At 37.4% G+C, this 23,911-nt stretch overlaps 1 protein-coding gene across 1 annotated transcript in view; it reads right to left on the reverse strand.

Moving 5' to 3' along the window:
* Positions 1-210: 210 nt before the first annotated feature.
* acbd6 (acyl-CoA binding domain containing 6) overlaps positions 211-23,911 on the reverse strand; it is a 36,414-nt gene continuing 12,713 nt past the window's right edge. The window contains exons 6-8 of the mRNA XM_056259643.1: positions 23,710-23,799; positions 5,276-5,306; positions 211-657 (exon numbers count right to left, since the gene is read on the reverse strand). Of these exons, the coding sequence (XP_056115618.1) occupies positions 503-657; positions 5,276-5,306; positions 23,710-23,799 (276 nt within the window). The 3' untranslated portion in view covers positions 211-502. The remainder of the gene's footprint in view (positions 658-5,275; positions 5,307-23,709; positions 23,800-23,911) is intronic.

Raw genomic sequence — 23,911 nt, forward strand, 5'->3', positions numbered from 1 at the left:
GCTTGACATCTACCATGATTCGGAAGCACTATTGTACATTTTATTGTCAAACTTGCTGTATATTGCAGTTGAAAACCAATGCCCTTCATGCAAAAATAAAACCATTTTGTAATGACTTCCTAAAGAAATGTGTGCTGATTCTGGTAATGCTATAATTAAAGAACAGTGCATACAGTATGGCAGAAAAACTCTAAAAAAGGAGACACCATGTTAAGGAGATTCCATGTTTTTAATAGTAACAACAGTAACACATTCATTGGAATGTACCATTCTAGGACAGGGAGGACAGGTTTGTCTGAACTTAACTGTTTGAAAGTATAACACTGGTGCTCCACAGCCAAATGGAATGAACTAGAATAGTTCTAAAATGCTAAACCGATCGAGAACTATTGTTGGTTTGACAGCGTGTACCATCTGGATAAGGAGCACAGTTTGTATAAACTTTTAACAGGATGGTGATCATGTGGTTTGGGTTTGATTTTTGGGTTTCACAGAGTGAGATTTAGCCTTTAGGAGCAGTATACTGGCGCAGGAGAGAGGAGATGGCACTAGACTCTGTCACCTCTTCTGGAAGGGAGCCTTCTTGATCTTTGATTGACGGGTCAGCTCCGGCCTTCAGGAGTAACTCGACGATTTCTGCAAACTCACAAGCTGAAGCTAGAGAGAGAAGGAAACACAAGAAAGAAGCATTCAAATACTGTTGGGTTTGTTTGTATTTTGTGCAAGGGAGTCAGTCACACACATACTGCTGGAGCAGCACTTTATGCCCGGTATACACTGTACGATTTTGGGTTGTCCCAGACGAAAGATGACCAATTGTGGCGATTTCTGTGGCCGTGGCTCCTAAACGGTGGTCCTATGCCTTACAGTGAGAGAGGTTCACGGTCTTGCGACCAAAGATAGCCTGTGATAATTTTCTGACAGTGTCAGAAATGTAGCATGCTCATCTCAGTGTGTTTGCTGCTACGACCTACATCTACTGACTAGCCAATAAAATAAAACTTGAAATGGCATATTATAACGCGACATGGCGCTAAAACTTAAAACTACTTACCTCAAGCTCCACTTTGCTCCAATTTGCATGCCAAGTTGGGCTCTTTTCCCTAGCTATGACCACATTACAGCGCACATAAAAACCACAATTGTTAAAGTGCGATTCATCTTGCTCTATTTGTTTACCACTAACACACGCTGATAACGTTTTATTTGTGTCGTAGCCTACGATTCAATAGGTGTCATCATCGTAAAGTCTACATACATGTCGTACCCAAGTTTATTAGATCCATGTCGTACAGTGTGATTTTTAATGATCTTATAGGATTGCCGAAATCACACAATTTGTTGCAGGAATTAGAGGCAAGTGTTTTTACCTTATTATCATGTCAAATTATATGCTTTTTATTCTAATAAAATGGAGAGAATTTAACAATACATTTTAATTCTCATAAAAGTAACTTTTTTTCTCTAACTGCAATTTTTTTTTGAACAGTACACTGCTGAACTGATGAAATTATGCTGAGCAGATATGATAATACATTTGTAATAACATGCGACATGCATGACTATAAACATGTAAAAAAAAATCCAAATTCATCAAATTATTAAAATCATTAATAGGAAATATGTAATCTTTATTAATTAAAAATGTATTGTCAAATCAATTAATCGTGATTAATCACATCTAACATAAGTTTTTGTTTAAATAATATATAGTGCACACACACAAACACATGTATAATTTGACAGCACTATATAGATATACTGTATATATATATATAATTTTTTAGAGAGAATCAATTGCACCACATCACAAAAAATCTAACATTATTATAGTTAACTGAAGTTATTATAGTAACTTTCATTTAGTTTAACTTGATATTCTAAAATAACTCAAACAAAAACTGAAATAAAAATGAATAAAAACTATTAAAAAATAAATAAAAATGACAATGCTAAAATTTCGAAAACTTAAAAATGAAAACAGAAAATGTTAAAGTCCCCCTGTAGTCAATAATTTTATCCCTTAAAACTCACGTTGACGTGATTGGTCACAAGGTAGTTCGTGACGTCAGAAACACCGGTGATTTCAAACTGCGTTTTTGAGACTGTCTTTGGTTCACTGCAGTTTTAAAAAGAAAATACTCAGCAATGGTGTTGACTTATGAATTTGCACATACTTTGTCTTAAAGCATATTAAAAACACACTACAGCATAGACATATAAACAACAAAAGCTTGATTTTCACCACAGGGGGACTTTATAAAAACTAATTCAAAATATGAATAAAACTATAATAGTATCTCAATGATACTAAAATGCTACCAGTTCTTAGGCAACACCCCCATGACACTTTGAAAAGAACTTAAACAGCCCAGTCTTCTCACCCGTACACTTAAAGTGATTGTTACAGTCCATATGACGACTGCACCTGTGGTTGAGCAGCACGCTTGCATTTGTGCCCCATTGGCAGTTTGTGGCCCATTAGGAGGCTGCAGGGCAGGGAGGGCCAGCACTTCTGTAACTCTGTTAGTGTGTCCTGCCACGCTGATGCAGGGACAATCCTCTAAGCTTGAGTGCTTTTTCACGTCTGTGTCAACTACTGCCTTCTTTTAAAAAGGAGGGAAATGCTCTCCTTATTCTTACTCTTAGGTGAGTGGCTGATGTCAGCAGGAAAACCCTGAGTGACAAGAGTGGCTTTTAACCTCAGACCCGCGACCAGGAGAGAATGAGGGGAGAGAAAGGATAAGAAAGAAGGAGGGGGAGAAAGAGAAGGCAAGCACAAGAATGTTCTTCAAGTTTGTGCATGTTGCCATGTGATTGCTGGGTATTGCTAAGCGGATGAATACAGTCTTGCTGCTTAATATTTTTGTGGAAATCATGATGTTTTAAGCATTTATTAATTGAAAAAGTAAGCATTTATTAGAAATAGAAAACATTTGTGACAATGTAAAAGTATTTACTGTCCCTTTTGATCAATTTAATGCATCCTTGCTGAATAAAAATTTTAATTTCTTTAAAAAATGAAACAAAATCATACGACCCCGAACTTTTGAATGGCAGTGTTTTTGGTTTTTTGTTAAGTTTAATTTTTTTGGGCAGGAAAAAGTTTCAACAATTTTATCAAAAACATTTTTAATTAAAATGTGATCAAATTAATTAAAACATAAAAATACTCTTAAAATTTAGAATTACTGAATTAATAAATTGCTTGTGCTTTTTCTCATAAAAAAAGTGTTTTGCTAAATGATTAAATGCAAATGTAGAAAAAATTATTACTTCCTTAGCAAGCTCCACTAGCAAGGAAAGGAAATGCAAGCGTAAGAACCCAAAAATGAAAATCATTTCATTTACTCGCCTTCATTTTGTTCTTGAGTGTAACACAAAAGAGTAGTCGCAGAATGTCCAAGCTGCTATTTTCCATACAATGAAAGTGAATGGTGACCATGGTTGTTCTTGATCCCCATTTACTTCCACTGTATGAAATATCTCTTTTGAATTCCATGCAAGAAAGAAAGTCACACAGGTCTAAAACAACATGAGGGTGAGTAAATGATGACAGAATTTTCACTTTTGGGTTAACGGTCACTTTGAGTAGGAAGCAACAACAACAAAAAAAGATTCCGAATTTTTCCTTTTCTTTTTTTGTTACTGTATTTTATTTTCGGCACGCGTGCGGGTCCTTGGGCCGTAAAGCCCCTCGCGCCTCTGGGGAGCCGTAGAGAAGAAGAACAATTTACAGCGTGCTGTAAACCCCTCAATTAATCATGTGTCAGCCGCATGGCCCCACACAGGGAGAGGTGGAAATGAATTTTCATTCTGTGCTATTCGTCTCTCTGAGTTCATCGCTTATGTTTATTAGTCACTTTTTTATATCCCATCCCCCCATCATTTTTCTGCTCCCCCTCCCTAAGGGGTGCTCATCTTCAGGCGTCTACCCTGCCACACGACCAACCTGAGGACAGATGGCAAACACACACACACACACACACACACACACACATACATACACATAGAGAACAAGGGCCTGGAGGCCGCCCATGTGTAGTGTCACATGACAGAGGAACACTGTTGATTTCCTCTGGGACAACTGGTGATTATTACAGGTCCTGTTTACCACACGTGTGGCTGTGGGGACAAATGTACCCACACACTCACACACAAATACACCTTTCTCCCGTAACACGTGAGCTCAGGTGGACAAGAACTGAATTCATTTTATAGAGATTTCCAGCAAAAAGAGTAAATATTTCCGAACAATAGTGACAGTTAAGTCATTTATAATGTTACAGAAGATTTCTATTTCAAATAAATGCTGTTCTTTTGGACTTTCTATTTATCAAAGAAAATATTAAGCAGCAGCACAACTGTATTCAACATTAATAATAAGAAGAAATGTTTCTTGAGCAGCAAATCACCATATTAGAATGATTTCTGAAGGATCATGTGACTGGAGTAATGATGCTGAAAATTCAGTTTTGCATCAATGGAACAAATTACGTTTTAAACTATATTGACATAGAAAACAATTATTTTAAATTGTAAAAAATATTTCACATTATTACTTGCAATGTTTTTACTGCATTTTCGCTCAAATAAATGCAGCCTTGGTGAGCTTAAGAGACTAAAAAAAAAAAAAAAAAAAAAAAAAAAAAAAAAACCTTACCAACCCAAACCGTTTGAACCATAAAAAAAAGATCACTCATAAAATACTCATCCCTCATTTTGGAAAAACAAACACAAAGTGTGTTTACAGTAATCCATTTACCATGGAAGTCTATAGGACAAGACATTATAAATGGTTTAAAATGACTAATTAATACAAATGTAATAAAAAATTTGTTTTGTTGAAACAGTTATATTAATTCTTCAGAACAAGTATTATTTGAGGTGTAAACTGGTCTATATTGACAATTTATTAATTTGTTATTGTTGACATTCCGGTAACGCTTACCTAGAAAGTACTGGCTAATATAAGGTAAGTACATGGGTTAGGGGTAGGTTTAGGGGTAGGTTCAGGGTTAGTACCTAGTTATTACCCAGTAATTGTAATTACTATAATAAGTACCTAGTATGTACATGGGTAACAGGACTGTAAAAGGAAGCGTTACCGACATTCCTATATGGATGGATTATCATGTAATCAGTATCTGGTATCCTTTAATGCACAGTTCAGTGAAAGATGCATTAAACCCAAAACATTCCTTTACCATAGATGACTTACATTTAAATTGTAAGAATAAAGATTTTTCTTGCCATAGCATAGTTGCGTTCTTACCATAGTGTAGTGCTGTCTGTCCTTCATCATCCTGAGAGAGAAAAAGAAAGACGTTTTGAGTTAGAGATATCAAACCATTCCAACTCTTGTGAAACTCTCCAGACACTTTCTAATCATTATCCATAATGACTTAGATTCCAAAAAGGACCATAAAACAAACAAACGTGTTCAAGTGTAAGCCCTGCCTGTTGAGTTCAACTACCGCCACATGATAGAACCAAAAAGAGGTGATTTGGACTTTGAAGGGATTAGGAGAACAGATTAAACATTGATTTCCCGTCAGATAAACAATCAGATCCTTTAACCTCCAAAGCAGACTTTTGAACAAGTAACCAGGATCAGAGGAGCTTGAGGACTTTGTTTGGGTGGATATATAAACCAGTTTAATATGAACAAGCCTTTGACCCGCGTGCTCAACGAGGCTATGAGGCCATCGTGCTGTATGTGTATAAAGGTCTAGGATGATCTATTCATTGTCCCCTGCTGGGACCGTGTCGGATGGTTTAGCCGCGGGGACTGAGGGCATCACACAACAATAGATCCTTATACAATAGGACCAATCTGCCTGGTGTGCTGGTGACAAATTGCCACACGGCTTGTGGTTTCAGAGGTGCGATGCAGAGAAAGCCATATTTAGGGCAATATTTAGGGATTAAGGATCCTGCATGTGTGTGGATTTAAATCCAGTGGAATACAACACTCAAGGGGTCAGGAAGTTCTGCGGATGATGTGTCGTCAGGCCAAATTATGGTATAATTGCCAGTTCAATGTGCCTTCTCAGCCTTATAATGATGATAAATGGCAGTATTGTTTTGGCTGGGTGGTTGGTGGAGATCATCAGAACCCAATGAGAACTACAGAGAGAGTTTAACGGAATGTTGCACGCTTGTCTCTCTGACACAACATCAACCTGCATTACCCTTCATAGACAATATCATTAGCCAACTGTACAGACTCTTGTACAGAGGATTTGCTATACAGGTCATACATATTTTTGGTCATGCATATTGTTTAGACATGTGAAAGTAGACTTTACTGTAATTGAAAAGCTAACAATGCAACACTAAGAAGCGTAAAAACACATAACAAAAACGAGCGGTTAATTTGTAAATCCGTCAGATCTTACCTTCATGCTGTGAAAATACAAACCGGAAGACCGAACACGAGTATGGCGATGAAAAGGGGCGGGGCTACATAAGGTCTATAAATCACATTTTATTACTACATTCAGAAATAATGTAAAATACCAAAACGTGGAAATGAAACTTTTACAAACAATTATAAATCACTACAAACGTGTATTTCAGTCCCCCTCACTCCACCACAAATCCAAAATGATTGCTAAAATATAAGTATAAAAAAACAAACATAAATTATAGTGGCATTCATTATAAACAGCATTTAAAATAAACACCAGCCTAAATGAATTTAAAACGAAAGCATGTGGGAAATGTGCTATAGAAATAAACTTGGGCTTACACACCGCCCTTATTCAGCACAAATTCAAATGTGTGCACTTTGGAAAGTCGCAGAACATTTTAGATCCTAAAAAAAAAGTGACATTCTGGAAAATGCGGTATAGTAAAGTTATAGTAAAATCTTAGATGGATTTTCTATTGAACTTGTCGCAATGCATTCTGGGAAACATGATGCTGCAAAACAGGCTATTTTGCTGATTACCTTACACACTTATGATCCCTTAAAATGATGTCTAAGTAGGCAGCTCAGTAGGTTTTGAAACCGCTAATATCTATCATATATGGAAGCTTGTTTCCACCACGGAATAAAAAAAATGTAAAAAATCGCAATTACCTTTTTTATTTTTTATTCTGTAAATAAGCTTCCATAATTATCCATAATTATGATGCCATCGTTCAGAAACTCGTTCTTTTAAACTGTAACCAAGTGAAATTTCTTCTGGCCCTGTCAATCAGGTGCTGCTAAAGTCTGAAACCATTGTTCCAAATACAAAAATCGTCACGGCAGCAGGGCCAGGGCTCTCAAACGATCCCAGAGTCAGATGCTATTGTTTACGGAGAGGCGAGAGAGTGACTCCAGAGGCTCTCTGATTGGATTAGCCGGGTAAAATCCCACTAGACGTACAGAATACTGATGCAGTCTCTCTCCTCACCTTTCTCTGATACAGTTACTTCTCTCTGTCCAGGAATACTAGTTATTTACATAATAAAATGCAACAACACAAACAGAAATAGCTTTTTTTTATACACATATAAATACATATTTTTTCTTGTGACGCAAGAGGGATAAATTTTCAAAATGATTTGATGTATATTAAAAAAAACCTTCCTAATATTCACCTGAGGTAACAGTTTTAAACATTGGTTTTACCATAATTACTACAGTAATTTTTGCGACTGTGATTAAAAATGGTGGTAACTTAGTCACTACTGATTAAAAAAAATACTTAAAATGATAGAAAGTGCTATAATGATATACACTCACCGGCCACTTTATTAGGTACACCTGTCCAACTGCTCGTTAACACTTAATTTCTAAGCAGCCAATCACATGGCGGCAACTCAGTGCATTTAGGCATGTAGACATGGTCAAGACAATCTCCTGCAGTTCAAACCGAGCATCAGTATGGGGAAGAAAGTTGATTTGAGTGACTTTGAACGTGGCATGATTGTTGGTGCCAGAAGGGCTGGTCTGAGTATTTCAGAAACTGCTAATCTACTGGGATTTTCACGCACAACCATCTCTAGGGTTTACAGAGAATGGTCCGAAAAAGAAAAAACATCCAGTGAGCGGCAGTTCTGTGGGCGGAAATGCCTTGTTGATGTCAGAGGTCAGAGGAGAATGGCCAGACTGGTTCGAGCTGATAGAAGGGCAACAGTGACTGAAATAACCACTCGTTAAAACCGAGGTATGCAGCAAAGCATTTGTGAAGCCACAACACGCACAACCTTGAGGCGGATGGGCTACAACAGCAGAAGACTCCACCGGGTACCACTCATCTCCACTACAAATAGGAAAAAGAGGCTACAATTTGCAAGAGCTCACCAAAATTGAACAGTTGAAGACTGGAAAAATGTTGCCTGGTCTGATGAGTCTCGATTTCTGTTGAGACATTCAGATGTTAGAGTCAGAATTTGGCGTAAACAGAATGAGAACATGGAACCATCATGCCTTGTTACCACTGTGCAGGCTGGTGGTGGTGGTGTAATGGTGTGGGGGATGTTTTCCTGGCACACTTTAGGCCCCTTAGTGCCAATTGGGCATCGTTTAAATGCCACGGCCTACCTGAGCATTGTTTCTGACCATGTCCATCCCTTTATGGCCACCATGTACCCATCCTCTGATGGCTACTTCCACCATGTCACAAAGCTCTAATCATTTCAAATTGGTTTCTTGAACATGACAATGAGTTCACTGTACTAAAATGGCCTCCACAGTCACCAGATCTCAACCCAATAGAGCATCTTTGGGATGTGGTGGAACGGGAGATTCGCATCATGGATGTGCAGCCGACAAATCTGCGGCAACTGTGTGATGCCATCATGTCAATATGGACCAAACTCCCTGAGGAATGCTTCCAGCACCTTGTTGAATCTATGCCACGAAGAATTGAGGCAGTTCTGAAGGCAAAAGGGGGTCCAACCCGTTACTAGCATGGGGTACCTAATAAAGTGGCCGGTGAGTGTATAAGGGTTTGATTTTACAGTTATAACAATAGCTAACTATGGTATTCTGCCAAAACCTGTGGTTACCATAGTACATCATTGTAAGGGAAACATTGCTACATGAAATCCTTTTAGAAATATATTTTTAACTATAGAAATTAGTCAATTAAGGACAATATTTATGGTTTTTACCCACATAAACACAAATATTAAGAGATCAGAAGTAAAAAATAAGCGGAATTCTCTCTCTTTCTTTCTAGATAAAATTATAGAGTGGCGGATGTTCATGAGAATGGTTGACAAAGGATATGGCGATGCACATAAATACATATAGCCATAATTAAACAGTGAGGGCTTTACGAAACATAATCTTCTTTCACTAATCTTGTGTGCGGGCAACATCTGCATCGGCCCTGAGCTCTGGTTCACAGCTGTCAGCTAGTGTATGGACAAAAAGAGGCAGTGTGGACGGGGACAAACAGGTTGGCTATCACATAAACTGCTATGACTCATGGGAAATGGATTGAGACATACACCTGTCAAATTTAGTCTGTTCACACCTAGTTTATAACACTTTTTCTATGTTTTAGAATAGTAGCAAAATCCTTGTATATTTTAAGTACACTGTTCAATCCTGGGATGCTTTTTAAAGAGTACAGAAGGAATGTAAATGTATGATGGACACTTGTTGGATGCATCTCCTCCTATATCTGATCCAACTCAACAATATAAAAAAAGTCGCAGGCTAATTTTACAATGTTACAAATAAAATAAATGTTCAAATTTATTTGAAGTCCTGTATGCAGCTCTGTGTGTGAGTGCATGCGTGTTCATGTATGTATGTATGTATGTGTGAGCGCATGTTTATATGTATTTATGTGTGTGAGGGGGTCAGGGACTAATGTCTCTAGAGCAGACTGATGGAATCAGGCATAAATTGGATTGTCCTCCATTTGGTTTTCAAGGGAGAAGCGGAAAAGTCAAGTAAGAAGCCAGCATAGCATTTTTACCAAGCAAACTCCTATCAGGACACTACATAGAGAGAAACTACTAGACCTCTAGGTTCCCTTGCGTTGCAGAAAACAAAGATATCACTGAGACACAGAATCCATATATAAATATAGAAAACCAATTCACATCCCAATCTAAAGATGAAAAGGTGGATCACACAAACGATTTTACTGAAAGACAGAAAAATCAGTGGGGTACAAAAGTCTGAGATGAAAACCTGTGATTCAAAATTTAAATTGTAATTTTTTTTACTCTTGTTTTTATGCTAACAATAGCAGCAAGTTCAATTCATTGTACTTTTGTACTTAGCAAATACACAGTTGAAAAGTTTGGGGATTATTTTTGAAAGAAATTAATACTTCTATTCAGCAAGGACACATTAAATTGATAAAAAATTATTATAAATAACTTCCATTTCAAATACATGCTGTTCTTTTGAACTTCATATTAATAGAATCCTATTAAAATGTATCAATATTCCCACAAAAATATTAAGCAGCACAACTGTGATAAGAAGAAGAAATGTTTCTTGAGCAGAAAATCAGCCTATTAGAATATATTAGAAAATAGAAAGCAGTTATTTAAAATTGTAATCATATTTTACAATATTACTGGGTTTTTTTCAACTTTATTTCTGAATAAATAAGACTTCTGTACAAGCTTATAAAGTCTAAACTCTAGTCTTTACAGATAGGCATCATTTAGAAGTGTACCAGAACACTTCTCTTTGCTATCACTAACATTCAGTGTATTCCAACCCATTCAGGGAGCATCATCCAATCAGATTAGCCCAAAAAGGAATACCTCAAAACTGATGACAACACCGGAGGGAAAGACACAGGAAGGAAGAGATTAAAGGAAAAAGAACAGTGTATCAGAGCAAAGAAGTACAGTGGAGAAAAAACAACAAAAACAAAGATGCGGTGTAAATAGTCAAATGGATGTCTCTGTGGTGTCTGTGGTAAAGACGGTCCACTAATACCATCTGTGTAGGGTACACCAGGAGTTGGCATACATACGCTGCCCACCAGGTCACTAAAAGCTTTCGTGTTTTCATACCAGCACAACCCGGCGGCTCTCTGCGGCATATGGTAGGTGTCCTGGGAGCCACCATCACAGCTTTATCTAGTACGACTAAATCTCTCCCAGGAACACCCTTTCTCTCTTTCTCTCTTTCTCTCTCTCGCTTTCTTTCCTTCTGCTGTCCCGGACAGAAACATTAAACAAATGGGGAAAAATGCACATGCAATTATGATTTATGATCACTGTACGCTGGGAGCGCAGGGGTTTTTAATGACCCTGGCAGTACGCAGGAGGGGGAGAGAGAGGGACAGACAGAGGAGTGAATCGATATAACCACACGGCATTCATATGCAGATACGCATATGATGAGCAGGTGCCATTAATCAGAGCATGCAAAAAATGCAGCACTATGCATGATCATAACACCTACAGTCAGTCTTACACAGATAGAACACAAGATTTATGAATATCTGGGTTCCCTCTTCATTACAATAAAGCAGTTCTTGTTCTTTTGCATATATTGAACTGAAGATGTTTAAGTCGTACAGAGGAAACATGTAAACACGTATGGGTCATTGCTGTTATGCAGTGTCTTTTGTAATGCTTAAAAATGAATTAGCATTTGAGGAAGTATTTCTATAAAAGGGTATAATACATTTTGAGAAATATGCTCTGGTCAAGTTCAGGCTTCATTATTTCCACATCGATAATAGTAAGAAATGTTTCTTGAGCAGCAGATCAGATTATTAGAATGGTTTCTGATGGATCATGTGACACTGAAGACTGAAAATTCAGCTTTACCATCACAGAAAAAAATTAATAACATTTTAAAATACATTAAAATATTTGAAAATAACCATTTTAAAATTGTATTCATATTTTGCAATATTACTGTTTTTTTACTTTATTTGTGATTAAATAAATGCAGCCTTGGTGAGCATAAGACGACTTCATTCAAAAACGTAAAAAAAACTTTACTGACCCAAAACTTTGAAAGCATCCATCCATCCATCTCTATTCCGTATATATCCAAACGGAAGGTTTTAAAGTGAGAAACACTATAATGTAAAAATTATGTCATTTTATGGAGGATAATGAAAACAAATTAAAACAATATTCTCAAAATGAATATAGTTTTGTTTGGAACATTTCAATTAGAGAAAGGATAACATTAAGAAACACCTGGAATATTTATTAATAAATTGATGATATAAATTAGTGCATAACACTAATAGAAAAATGGCAACATCTTCTCAAACCAAAGCAGGAAAAAAAAAAACGTATATTCACTCCTGATACTGTAATTAAAGAAAACTGGCAAAAATGTAACAAGAACTTTAAAAAATTGCAAGTTTAATATTTTAACCAATATATTGAGACACATATGAAGAAGACGAGAAGGAATGACCCATTTAAGTGTGCGCACAAGGGTACTTTCTCGTTGGGAAAGCTGTGTTAAAAGGATCAGGCGGGTGGACCGCTCCTAATTGAATCTATTTCACCTCTGTGTGCAGTGTGTTAACCTTGCCAGCCAGTCTGTGTGTGTGAGGGTTAGCCTGTCAGTGCATATCACTCAATCCCAAAATGTCCTTGACAAACCCTCTGTAAACGTCAGGTCAGGCTGTTTTCCTCACAGTACCATCTTAAAACACTCAAGCGCATCTTCAAAAACAGGAGTTCAGTGGAAGGCGTCCATCACACCACAAACAATAATAAAAAAAAATGCAGATGGTGGATATAATACTATATTATAAAGCAGATAGTTGGTTCAGAAATCATGATTGAATGGTTTTGAGCCACTGTAAATGTCACTATGTGAATGCACATCAATTAAAATCTGTATTAAAGGAGTGAGTCTACATATGAACTACAGTTGTAATCAAAACCCCCATTGCAAATCAGGTTCATTGGCAAAACTTACATACTTTTTTGCGGTTTGCAATGAACAAACCAAACAAAAGTAATTGAAATAGCACAACAAATGTTTCAAGTGGTTTATCCATTCAACTGAAAATGTCTCAAAATTGGTTGAATAATTTAGTCAACCCCTTCATGGCAAGCATCTTTAGTACTTAGTAGAACACCCTTTTGCGGTTATGATCTGCTGCAAACGAGATGTGTAACCAGACACAAGCGTCTGGCAGTGTTTATAAGAAATCTTAGCCCATTCCTCACGAGCATTAGCCTCCCATACAGTAATATTCTTGGGTTTGCGTGCTGCAACCGCCTTCTTCAAATCCCACCAGAGATTTTCTGACTGTGATGGCCACTGTAGAATCTTCCAGGACTTCTTCTGCAACTAAGCCTTGGTGGAATTTGAGGTATGCTTGGGATCATTGTCTTGTTGGAAGGTCCAATGACGTTCCAAGCTTCAGCTTCCTCACTGATGTCATGACGTTTTCTCCAAGGATTTCCTGATACTTCAATGAATCCATCTTGCCTTCCACACCCTGCAGGTTTCCAGTGCCAGAAGATGCAAAACAGCCCCAGAGGATCACCGAGCCGCTACCATGCTTAACTGTAGACAGAGTGTTCTTTCCAGCATATGCTTCATTCTTCTTCCTCCAGACATACCACTGATCCATATAGGGCCGAAAAGTTGCAGTTTTGTTTAATCGCTCCACAGAACAGAATCCCAAAACTTCTGTGGCTTATTTATATGATTTTTAGGTCAGTAGTGGTATACGTCTTGGAGTTCTGGCATGGAAACCTCATGCGTTTAATACGAGCCTTACTGTGCAAGCTGAAACCTCAGTGCCTGTTGCCACCGAGTCTTACTGGTCTTTTGCAGTCACTTTTGCAGGGATTTCTGAACCTGCCTTTTCAGAAATCTGGTTGCAGCCGTTAATACCTTCCTTTTTCCCCCATCCAGGTAGTGTAATCACTGGTCCTTTAACTTTGAACTTGCAAACTATGCTTCCACCGTCTCTAGGAACATTTAGTGCCTTCGCTATCTTTTTGTATCCTGCTCCTTGTTTGTGAAGGGTGATGATATCTTCTCTTAACTTTTTGGACCATTCTTTTGACTTTAGGCCTGGGACACACTAGACGATTTTCAAATCTTAATCGATTTTAAAACTGTGGGAAACCACAGACATAAGGGCAGTTTCAACCAATTTTTAGCATTATAATCCTCCGAAGATTCGTCCAGACCGCGAGACCACACACCTGTCGATTGTAGTAACATTTTCACAGTGAGACGAGATCTAACGGAGACTCGCGAGATCAAACGTGACTTGAAAAGAAAAACAGATGTAGGACGACCGTCTTTGTCAGCTGGTTCTCCTGGTGTGATTTTTGTTTTACTGGAAGAAAAACAAAGGTGAATATGGGTGATCTTCTTTCTCAATACTTCACTTTTGTGGCATGTTTGTGGCTACCAAGTTTCAGCTATAGAAGCACCCAACATCCGGTGAAGTTTACTCGCTCTCATTGGCTATCACGTCAGGGGCAGCCTGATCTAGAGTCATGAGAACATGTTTGATATTTACGATTTGGGATCATGCGGGCTCCGATGCGATCGGGAGCAGTAAAAATATCTTAATGGCACCACACATTTGAGAATTTTTTGGACAAAAAGTCAAATGTGAATCGGGCCATGCTCCCCCGATCACTTTGGGGTGCAAATCGTGCTCAAAATCTTCAATTGTGTGGCCGGCCTTAGCCATATTTGTTTTCTGACATACAGTAAAACAAAACATGGCACTCAACAAACATAACAAGTTCAGATATTTCATGTGTTCTAGCTCAAGTAAACCTGGTGCAACTAATGAAGCCCTTGATTAGTTGCACCAGGTGTACTTGAGACAACACCTGTTTTGCAGATTTGTGCTGTTAATAACTGACTTAATTTTGAGAAAGTTGCATTTTCAGTTAAATTTGGAGAAACCACTTGAAACATTTGTTGTGTTGAGCTTGAATTTGTTCATTGCAAACAGCTGAAAGTCTGTACATTTTGCCAATAAACCTGATTTGCAATGGGGGTTGAATAATTTTATATAAACTGTATCACTCAGTTTGGATAAAACATTTGAAGTATGCAGTTATTGTAATGTAATAATTTAATGAACATTGCACAGGCTCTCGTGACTTAGGCCTAATGCTTTACTAAATCCTCATTTCTTTGAATAAAAATGCACCTTAATTGAGAAGAAGCACACTGACATTATTTGCATGCAGTTTTCTAGCCTAACTGACTTACTTAAATCTGTGCCTTAGCAGTAAAAAACACCCATCAAGGGAAAGAGAGGCCAGGAAAGATATAGAAAGACACATTGTTTCCAAAGAAACGCTTAAGGAAAACGGGGCTGTTTAAGTTGGCTGTAATATTCAGAGGGAGATTGATTAGTAGCAGCACGACTGATTGATTTTTTTTCTTTTACAGTCAATCCTCGAGGCAGAGCAGCGTTCACCTCTCTTCTCTCTAAAGCACAACAGAGTACGTATGTTAATCAGCTGCATAACCAGCACTCACGCCTTCCTACAACCACATTAAATCATTGTCTGGGTTTTGTTTTTGTTCTTTTTGAATTAGTGACTCTCTTTTCCCATTGACAGTCTTTGGGTAAACGCAGAGCATTTAAGAAGAAGTGCAAATGAAAACAAAACACATTTGTGGAATTCAGTCCCGCCCCCCTCTCGTCTGTGTCTGCATCTCAGTGTCCACCCCAGGGGACGTCTTAGGATCCATTAAGCAATTTCACATGGGCCAAGAGTGGCAGAGAATTACCATGGGCAAGTCTAGGATCATCAGAGCAGTTCAAAAAGAAATACATAAAATAAATAAATGCATAAACCGCTCTAATATGAAAATCAATGTTGCAGGCGCAGCTAAATAGCTGTGGGGGGGAAAACTAATAAACCACAGGGCAAGTTCTGCCCCTGCTGGGAAATATGCTCAATCTCTCTCTCTCCCTCTTTCTCAGCACACAGCTGTGGACAGCTTTAATGTCCTTCACAATTTATGTGGATGGTTTGAAAACAGGAAGAAAACTGTTGAGTGTACGTATTGTGGCAAGGCGGCAGGAAGAGGGAGAAACAGATGGTTCTGGAGAGGCTTTTCATCAGAGGAGTTAAGCTGCCCGCGGCTGGAATGAAACACTTCGATGAGAATGAATTGGGCCCGCTGATAGCGTCGTTTATTTTAACGTGCTTTCTGCATTTTAGCACACGATTCACTAAAGGAATTATGCAAATCAGTCGGTGCTGCAAAAAATATGTGCGGAATGGTGTGATTTAAGGGCAGGGCATCTTGCAAGCCGATCTGGTGAATTTTACAGATGCTTTTATTCAAAGCGGCTTAGGCCCTGTTTACATGTGGTATTAAGATGCGTTGGTAACACTTTATTTTAAGGTGCTTGTAATAAGCAGTAATTAACAGTTTATAAGACACTTATAAGACCTTATAAGATGCATATAAGATGCATATAAGCATTAACTACTTCATATAAGGGTTCATTAAAGGTCCAGGCCCTGAAGAGATCAGGGAAACTACTCCCTCTTGGGAAGGTCAATTTTTAAGGGACTGGGAGTTTGTGTTACCATTTATGTTTGTTCGGCTGTTCTAAAAGTGCAATGTATTGATACTTGAGAAATTTATTATTTAATTTAATTTATTTATTATAATTAGTTAATGCTTATATGCATCTTATATGTATCTTATAAGGTCTTATAAGTGTCTTATTAACTGTTAATTACTGCTTATTACAAGCACCTTAAAATAAAGTGTTACCGATGCGTTTTGGTCGATCGGATCACAAGTGGACGACACTAAATACAGGTGTAAACGGGGTCTAAAACGCTTCGAGCTTGTCAACTTTCGACCACTTCCAGAGGTAGTTGAAAATGCATTCGACCGTGTTGCTTTCGTAGTGTAAACGCTCATGTGTTCGAACAGCCACAAAAGACCACCTACTCTCCGCCTACTGACTCACTGCGTAAACATTATGGGAAGAGCGCTAGCCAGACAGGATTTAAACTTTGTCGGCTGAAGACCCAAGTTTGGTTTGAAGACGAAAAACGTACCAAGCACAATGTTCTCTCAGCATTCCTGGTTTCTAACACACACACAGCGTTCAGCGTGGTCTTGTAGCTATCAGAGCAGAAACGAAAGCTGCTGCTCTCCGTTTGTTTTTCCGTCGTCTCCGTGCGTGTTCATTTGTAAATTGCGTGCGCTTATTTTGTGCATTAGATCGAAAGATCTGAAAAAGCCCATACATTTACCCGCCCATAGACCGTCTCCTCGAAGAAATCAGGACAAAAGAGACAGATTAAAACACAAGGTGTAAATGGGAATGTGTCTCCCTTGTCTACTTGTGATCCGATCGACCAAAATGCATCTTAAAACCAGGTGTGAACAGGGGAGAATGCTGGGAGTCAAACTGGATCTAAAATTAGATTAAATCTATTTCACCTACTTGAAAAACAGTGATAAAAACATGTTTCACTTCAAAATAAAAAGCAGAGCAAGGACTTCTTGGAACATTCTTAAACAATGACTCACACAAATTGCTTTTTTTGTTTTCGCTAAAATGAATTGGACTTCACAACACGCGCCAAACTAGCAATCAAACCTAGAGAAACCAAAATCACTGACTGCCCTGCACTGCTTCTCTTAGCTTCAAATGTTACCCTACAATAATTACGATTTGTATAGCAAAGCCAGCCTCAGATCAGAAGCAAAACTCCAGTGATTGAGCTGTAAAAGTGTGTGACTCTCAGGTGTTTCACCCCCATCAGGCTAAACCCATCCCACCATTGAGCCCCATTCTCATGCAGCTGGCGATTGGACGCCTCTCCTCGCCAATCTTATGACAGATTGCCTCTGGTATTTGTTATGACGTGGAGGATGGAACCATTTGTTATAGTGGACCTGTGGCGGCAGCAGAAGGACCTGAATGTGTAAAAATGTTCTCAACAGGGAATTCTGAACAGTTGCTGGGATTAAGAAAGTGTGCAGCGAGAACTTGAAAATGAGAAGTCAAACACTGACATTTTTTCAGACCTACTTAATGTGTAGGATTTCCAAACACATATGCATCATTTTACAATAAAATTATGCAACAGGTGACATTATGTAAAACCAAATCAAACCCTTAAAACTGCAATCAGGAACCTACGGCACAAACAAACATCTCTCCATTAGCACAAAATTACCTGTAAATAAACAGCATCCTTTCTCTGTCCCAAACGATTCTTCACCATGAACTACTAGTAGCCCAGGCAGATATTTATCACTATTGATCTACCTGGTCCTTGCCAGGGCCTTTTGTTCTCTCGGCTCCAGGCTCTGACCTCAATTAAGTTATGAATTTCAATCTGATGGACTGAGAGCGTGTGGCCAGCGCAGCCGTGCAGGAAGGGGAGTGGATTAATTAGACACAGCGGCTCTGGGATTCACCCTCCACTGCTGGCGGATCATGTTGTTTTCATAAGAATACACAAAAAGAAAGGACGAGAAAGACAGAAAAACTGAGAATTACCAATACAAAAAATAAAGAAAGAGAAAAACAAGAGTAGCTCAAGCTAAATTTGAAAAAAGTCCACAAGACATCTGACTTGCAATTTGCAAACAAGTTCAAATACAAGCGGACTACAAAAAAATATATACTTGCATTGCTGGATGGCAATAAGTGATTACAAGGCAGCAATAATATAAAATAATATAAAAGTTTGAAGTACGCTTAGGTTTTAGGCTTTGATCACAATAAATAAAATCACGTTGCGTATAAATAAATGATGATGACATAATCGTGTCTAAATGCTTAGGTGAAATACATTCTATAATTGCAAGTCAATAGAAGATTGTCAATCTACAATCTCAAATTTCTTAAAAAGCATGAGGTTTATAACAAAAATGGATAGCATACTAAAATTGCCATTTTACACAGTTATATGTCAAAGGCTAAAATTATCATAATGTTTTATATATTCCTTGAAGTTTCACCAAAAGTTTTATGGCTTGCCTGCTTCTTTGTTTGAGAGAAGCGCTCATTAGTCAGGCCGTTGAGATTCAAAACATGCTTTGTGATGCTAAGCTCATTAAGTTCCATGCTCTAATTTCTGATCATGCCACTGAAACTGTTTGTTAGATTGCTTAACATGCAAATAACTTCAAAAGCCCCTGAATGAATGTATAAAGAATGCATTAAATGGTGTTTGTGTTCTGTTTGGTGACAGAAAACCGGATCCTTCATCAGATCAGGCTTCACGTTCACGGCGTGAAGCGGTCTACATTGGTAACGTCAAAGTTGCAAGTCATCTTTGAATGCACACGTCCACAGACCAGTCAGCTGTGAGTGCTAACTCGTATTGCTTAAAAATCCAGCTTTTTATGGATTATCTTAGAATAGCAAAACCTTTTTATAAATTTTTTTAAATCCTTGCTACAGCGTGTGTAGAATCAAATGTTTAGGGTCAGTAGTTTAGTTTTTGGTTACACTTTATTTTGATGGTCTATTTTAGACATTCCACTAACTGTAAGTAACTTTGCAACTATTTCAACAAACTCTCATTAGACTATTAGTAGACTCTAGTAGACTTAGGTTTGGTGTTAGTAGAATAAGTTGAAATGTAATTGCAAAGTTACTTATAGTCATTAGAATGTCTGTTGGGACGCATCAAATAAAGAGTTGGTAGATATTAAGCAGACAGTCTACTAATAGTTTAATGAGAGTTAGTTGAAATGTAGTTACAGAGTTAATTATAGTTAGTAGAATGTCTGAAGTGAACCATGCAAAAACATCCACATATGTATAGAAAAGGCAATGCATGTTGTGACGAAAACAAATCAGATGCTTTCACAGGTTTGATTATAATGAGAATTATTTTTTATGCATCACACCACATATACTCTATAGACTCTGCGTATTCACAAGCACACAATTGAAATTGAAAACAACAGATGCGTGAACTCAGACACAGACTTTACCAGTACACAACTGACTGTGCCACACATGAACTAGATTCTATGCGCGGGAAAAAACGAGTCCCCCCAAACTCTCCCACGTGCCCCAGTTCTGTTCAATTATGCAGAGAGAACTAAATATTTATTGTCGCTGTGATGTTGTCCAGGTGGCTGTTGACAGGTGGCATATGAGCTAATCTGAGAGAACAAGGGGACTTTTTGCTCCTATTGTGGTTCTCTTGATCCAGGATTACACCGAAACACCACGATATTCACTCCACGACCACCACGTCCATCAGCTGATTAATTTCAATACAATTTTCATTGAAGACATAATAGCATTTTTTCCCTCGCCTCCCCCCTTTTCAATCAACAAATTAAAAATATAAACCACTTTTATCTTTATTTAACACTAAGCTGAAATCGGATCACAGGACAGATGCGTGAACGCCAACCATCATTCACTGATGGTCTATTGTAATATTTTTCATAGATAATGTGTTAACTTTGATCTTAGATTGTATTTAATCAAAGTCAGTTGGTAAACACAGTGCAAAGTACCTGAAAAACAATTATAAATAAGAAAATACATCTAAACTGAGCTATTTTGTGGTTTCGTTGTGCGCTTTTCAAACGCAGTCATGGCTCACACTTGAACCTAATGAGTGGCTACTAAGTTTTATATTGCTATCAAATCACACTTCCTGAAAGTATTAACATAGGATAATAATTTTGGCAGGAGCAGTAGCATGATTTAACACGGCCATATTTTCTCTCATGCCACCTGAACGCTACTTAATAAATCTGCCCTCAGTAATTCTCCTGCTGTCGTCCAGCAATATTCACCTTCTGCTGGTCAGTGCAGTAGCCCAGCACAGAACTTTGAAGGACATCTATAGACTATACATGGCTGTATTCATGTAAGGGGACCACCTATGATCCAAATATATATATATATATATATATATATATATATATATATATATATATATATATATATATATATGGCATAGATTCAAAAGGGTGCTGGAAACATTCCTCAGAGATGCTCTTCTGCAGACCTCAGCTGTAAAGAGTGGTTATTTGAGTTGCTCTTCTATCAGCTCGAACCAGTCTGGCCATTCTCCTCTGACCTCTGTGATCAACAAGGCATTTTCGCCCACAGAACTGCCGTAAACCCTAGACATGGTTGTGTGTGAAAATCCCAGTAGAACAGCCATTTCTAAAATACCCAGACCAGCCTGCCTGGCACCAACAACCACGCCACGTCCAAAGTCACTTAAATCACCTTTCTTCTCCATTATGATGCTCAGTTTGAACTTCAGCAGATCGTCAAGACTCTAGACCATGTCTCCATGCCTGTATGCATTGAGTTGCTGCCATGTGATTGGATGATTAGATATTTGCGTTAACGAACAGTTGAATAGCTGTACCTAATAAAGTGGCCGGTGATTAAGTGTATATATATATATATATTAGGGCTGTCAAACGATTAATCGCGATTAATCGCATCCAAAATAAAAGTTTGTGTTTACATAATATATGTGTGTGTACTGTGTATAATTATTTTTAATACATAAATACCCACACATGCATGTGTATTTAAGTAATATTTGCATGTATATACTGTATATAGACTGAATGTAGCCTATATATAATGTATATTTTATATAAATATAAACATTTATATATAAATAACATATGAAGACTTCAAATGCAAAAGCCTCTAAGTCCGTCTAACGTTTTTCTTTAATATTAACATTTTTATCAGGCTTATATGTATAGGTTTCTACCCAAGTATCGACATTTCTGAATGGGCTGAGGCTGGGATTTAGTGAGTTTGAAGTGAAAGTATTTGATGAACGTATAACTATGTGCGGAGAGCATTCACTCAATATTATTATCTCATTTTTGACATAGGTGGCTTTTAGAGGCTTTTGCATCGGAGGTCTTCATATCTTTCTTAAATATATACATGTGTGCATTTATATACAAAATAATTATACACAGTACACACACATATATTATGCAAACACAAACTTTTATTTTGGATGCGATTAATCGTGATCGTTTGACAGCCCTAATATATATATATATTCTTTTTCTTTTTAATTGATTAATAATTAACCCTATTCTGTGTTATTAAGCACACAACAACTTTATATGATTATATATGCTATACAGAGCCAGTGATAAAATGTTTATTTCATATAATATGACGTTATGTTCTCTATTGTAGCTCTAGTGGGGATTTCACATTAGTGTACCTGTTAAAAAACAACAATAGAAGAGCATTGATTGTCGTCTAGGCCAAGCATTTGCTCTCTGCTCACACAATAAAGGTCCACCGCCACCAAAAAAAAAAGAGAGAGTCATTTGCAAATGCTCTGATTATATGGGTTGTATAATGCAAACAATTTGGCTGATTACTTCCAATTGATTTGTCTTAGCGAGAATCAGATCAAGCCAGTGACCGCATAACTGTACTTCACCGTATTAATTTCCCAATGCAGTATTCAGCCAGCTTAAGACAAAGCCAAATCTGCCATTATGACCTGTATTGTTTTTTTTTTTAAACACAGCTACCTGCTTACAGTGTGTTGCTTAACGCCCATCGTACTACGCCGATACGATATCCCTAAATGATTAAAGTACAGCCGCTGCTAATCTCAGGGATAGAGGATGGCAGTAGGACTTCCCAGTTCACTGTTCTCTCAGATTAGTGATGATGAGGGTCTTTTAGCTCTGGGATCGAAAAATAAAATATATACTTCTATACAAAATACACAGGAGTCTACAGTATTCAGCTCATAAATTGACTTCATACATATTTACCTCAAAACAAGTGTACTGACTGCCAAGAAACCACAAATAATACCAGTAGTAAGTTAACTCAAGAAGTAAAGCTAGCATGAACACAGCTAATGCTTACGTGTGTATACACTAGGGATGCACCAATAATACAATTCTGGCTGATAAGCTTATAATTATTTTCATGTTGATGAAATACAACTGATAAATGGACTTAATTAAAATTGTATACTGTCGGATCTGATAGCATTGTGGGCAACTTTCCCAATCCCATTCCCCTCTTCCCCCACTGTTATTTCTTCTGTACCGTCTATCTATATACTATATACTATCTCAATAAACGGATACATTATCACAAAAATGTATACTAATTGGTATATATATAAAAAAAATTACATTATATAAAATATTACATTTTAATTTTTTATTTTATTTTAAATGCTACAAGTGAAGTTAGGTATACACATTATAAACATTATGTACAGTGAAAAATGAAATATTTATGAAAAAATTTAATTCATTTTGAGATTTGCTAAAGATTACATTTAATGCAATTATTAGTGTTTTTAAAGAAAAACTTTAAAGGAAAATGTAGATGACGGCAAAGGTAATCTAAATGTAAAAATATAGGAAATGAGCATGCACAATTATTAATAATTTAAAACCCCCCGAATATCACATCCCTAATTTACATAATATATTGGTCATCATATTTTGTTCCAGTATTGGTCGATATTAGGACTTTTTTTTAAGAATTTATTTTTAAATAGATTTTAAAGAAATGAATTGCATGACATGCCGATCAATTATTCACATTATTTAAATCTCAGTCTCAAAAGTCAATATATTGTTTGTTTTATTCCCTATTATTGAACATAAACCCACTCGACAGCAATCCATTGTGCAATCGCCTTTGTCAGTCTGTGTTTGTTGATGGGCAAAATACATTTTGGCCGTCACGTCGGTAATCAGCTATAGCATGAAAATGACCTAGTCATCTTTATCAGCCAGAATGTCTTTATGTGTGTTTACAGACTCACCTGGCTATTGATATCAGCGTTATTCTGCAAGAGTAGAGACACCAGGTCTTTGTGGCCCCTATCACACGCCCAGTGCAGGAGAGCTCTGCCCTGAAACACAAAAATCATTTATTACGATAAAAGAGAAGAAAAAAAATCATGGTGGATGCAAATGCAAAACAGTGTGCAGACAGTTTACATTTTTTCGGTTCGGTTTTGCTGC

Source organism: Rhinichthys klamathensis, unplaced genomic scaffold (genome assembly GCF_029890125.1).
Source record: "Rhinichthys klamathensis goyatoka isolate OS25496 unplaced genomic scaffold, OSU_Roscu_1.1 h1tg000169l_1, whole genome shotgun sequence".
Taxonomy (NCBI): domain Eukaryota; kingdom Metazoa; phylum Chordata; class Actinopteri; order Cypriniformes; family Leuciscidae; genus Rhinichthys; species Rhinichthys klamathensis.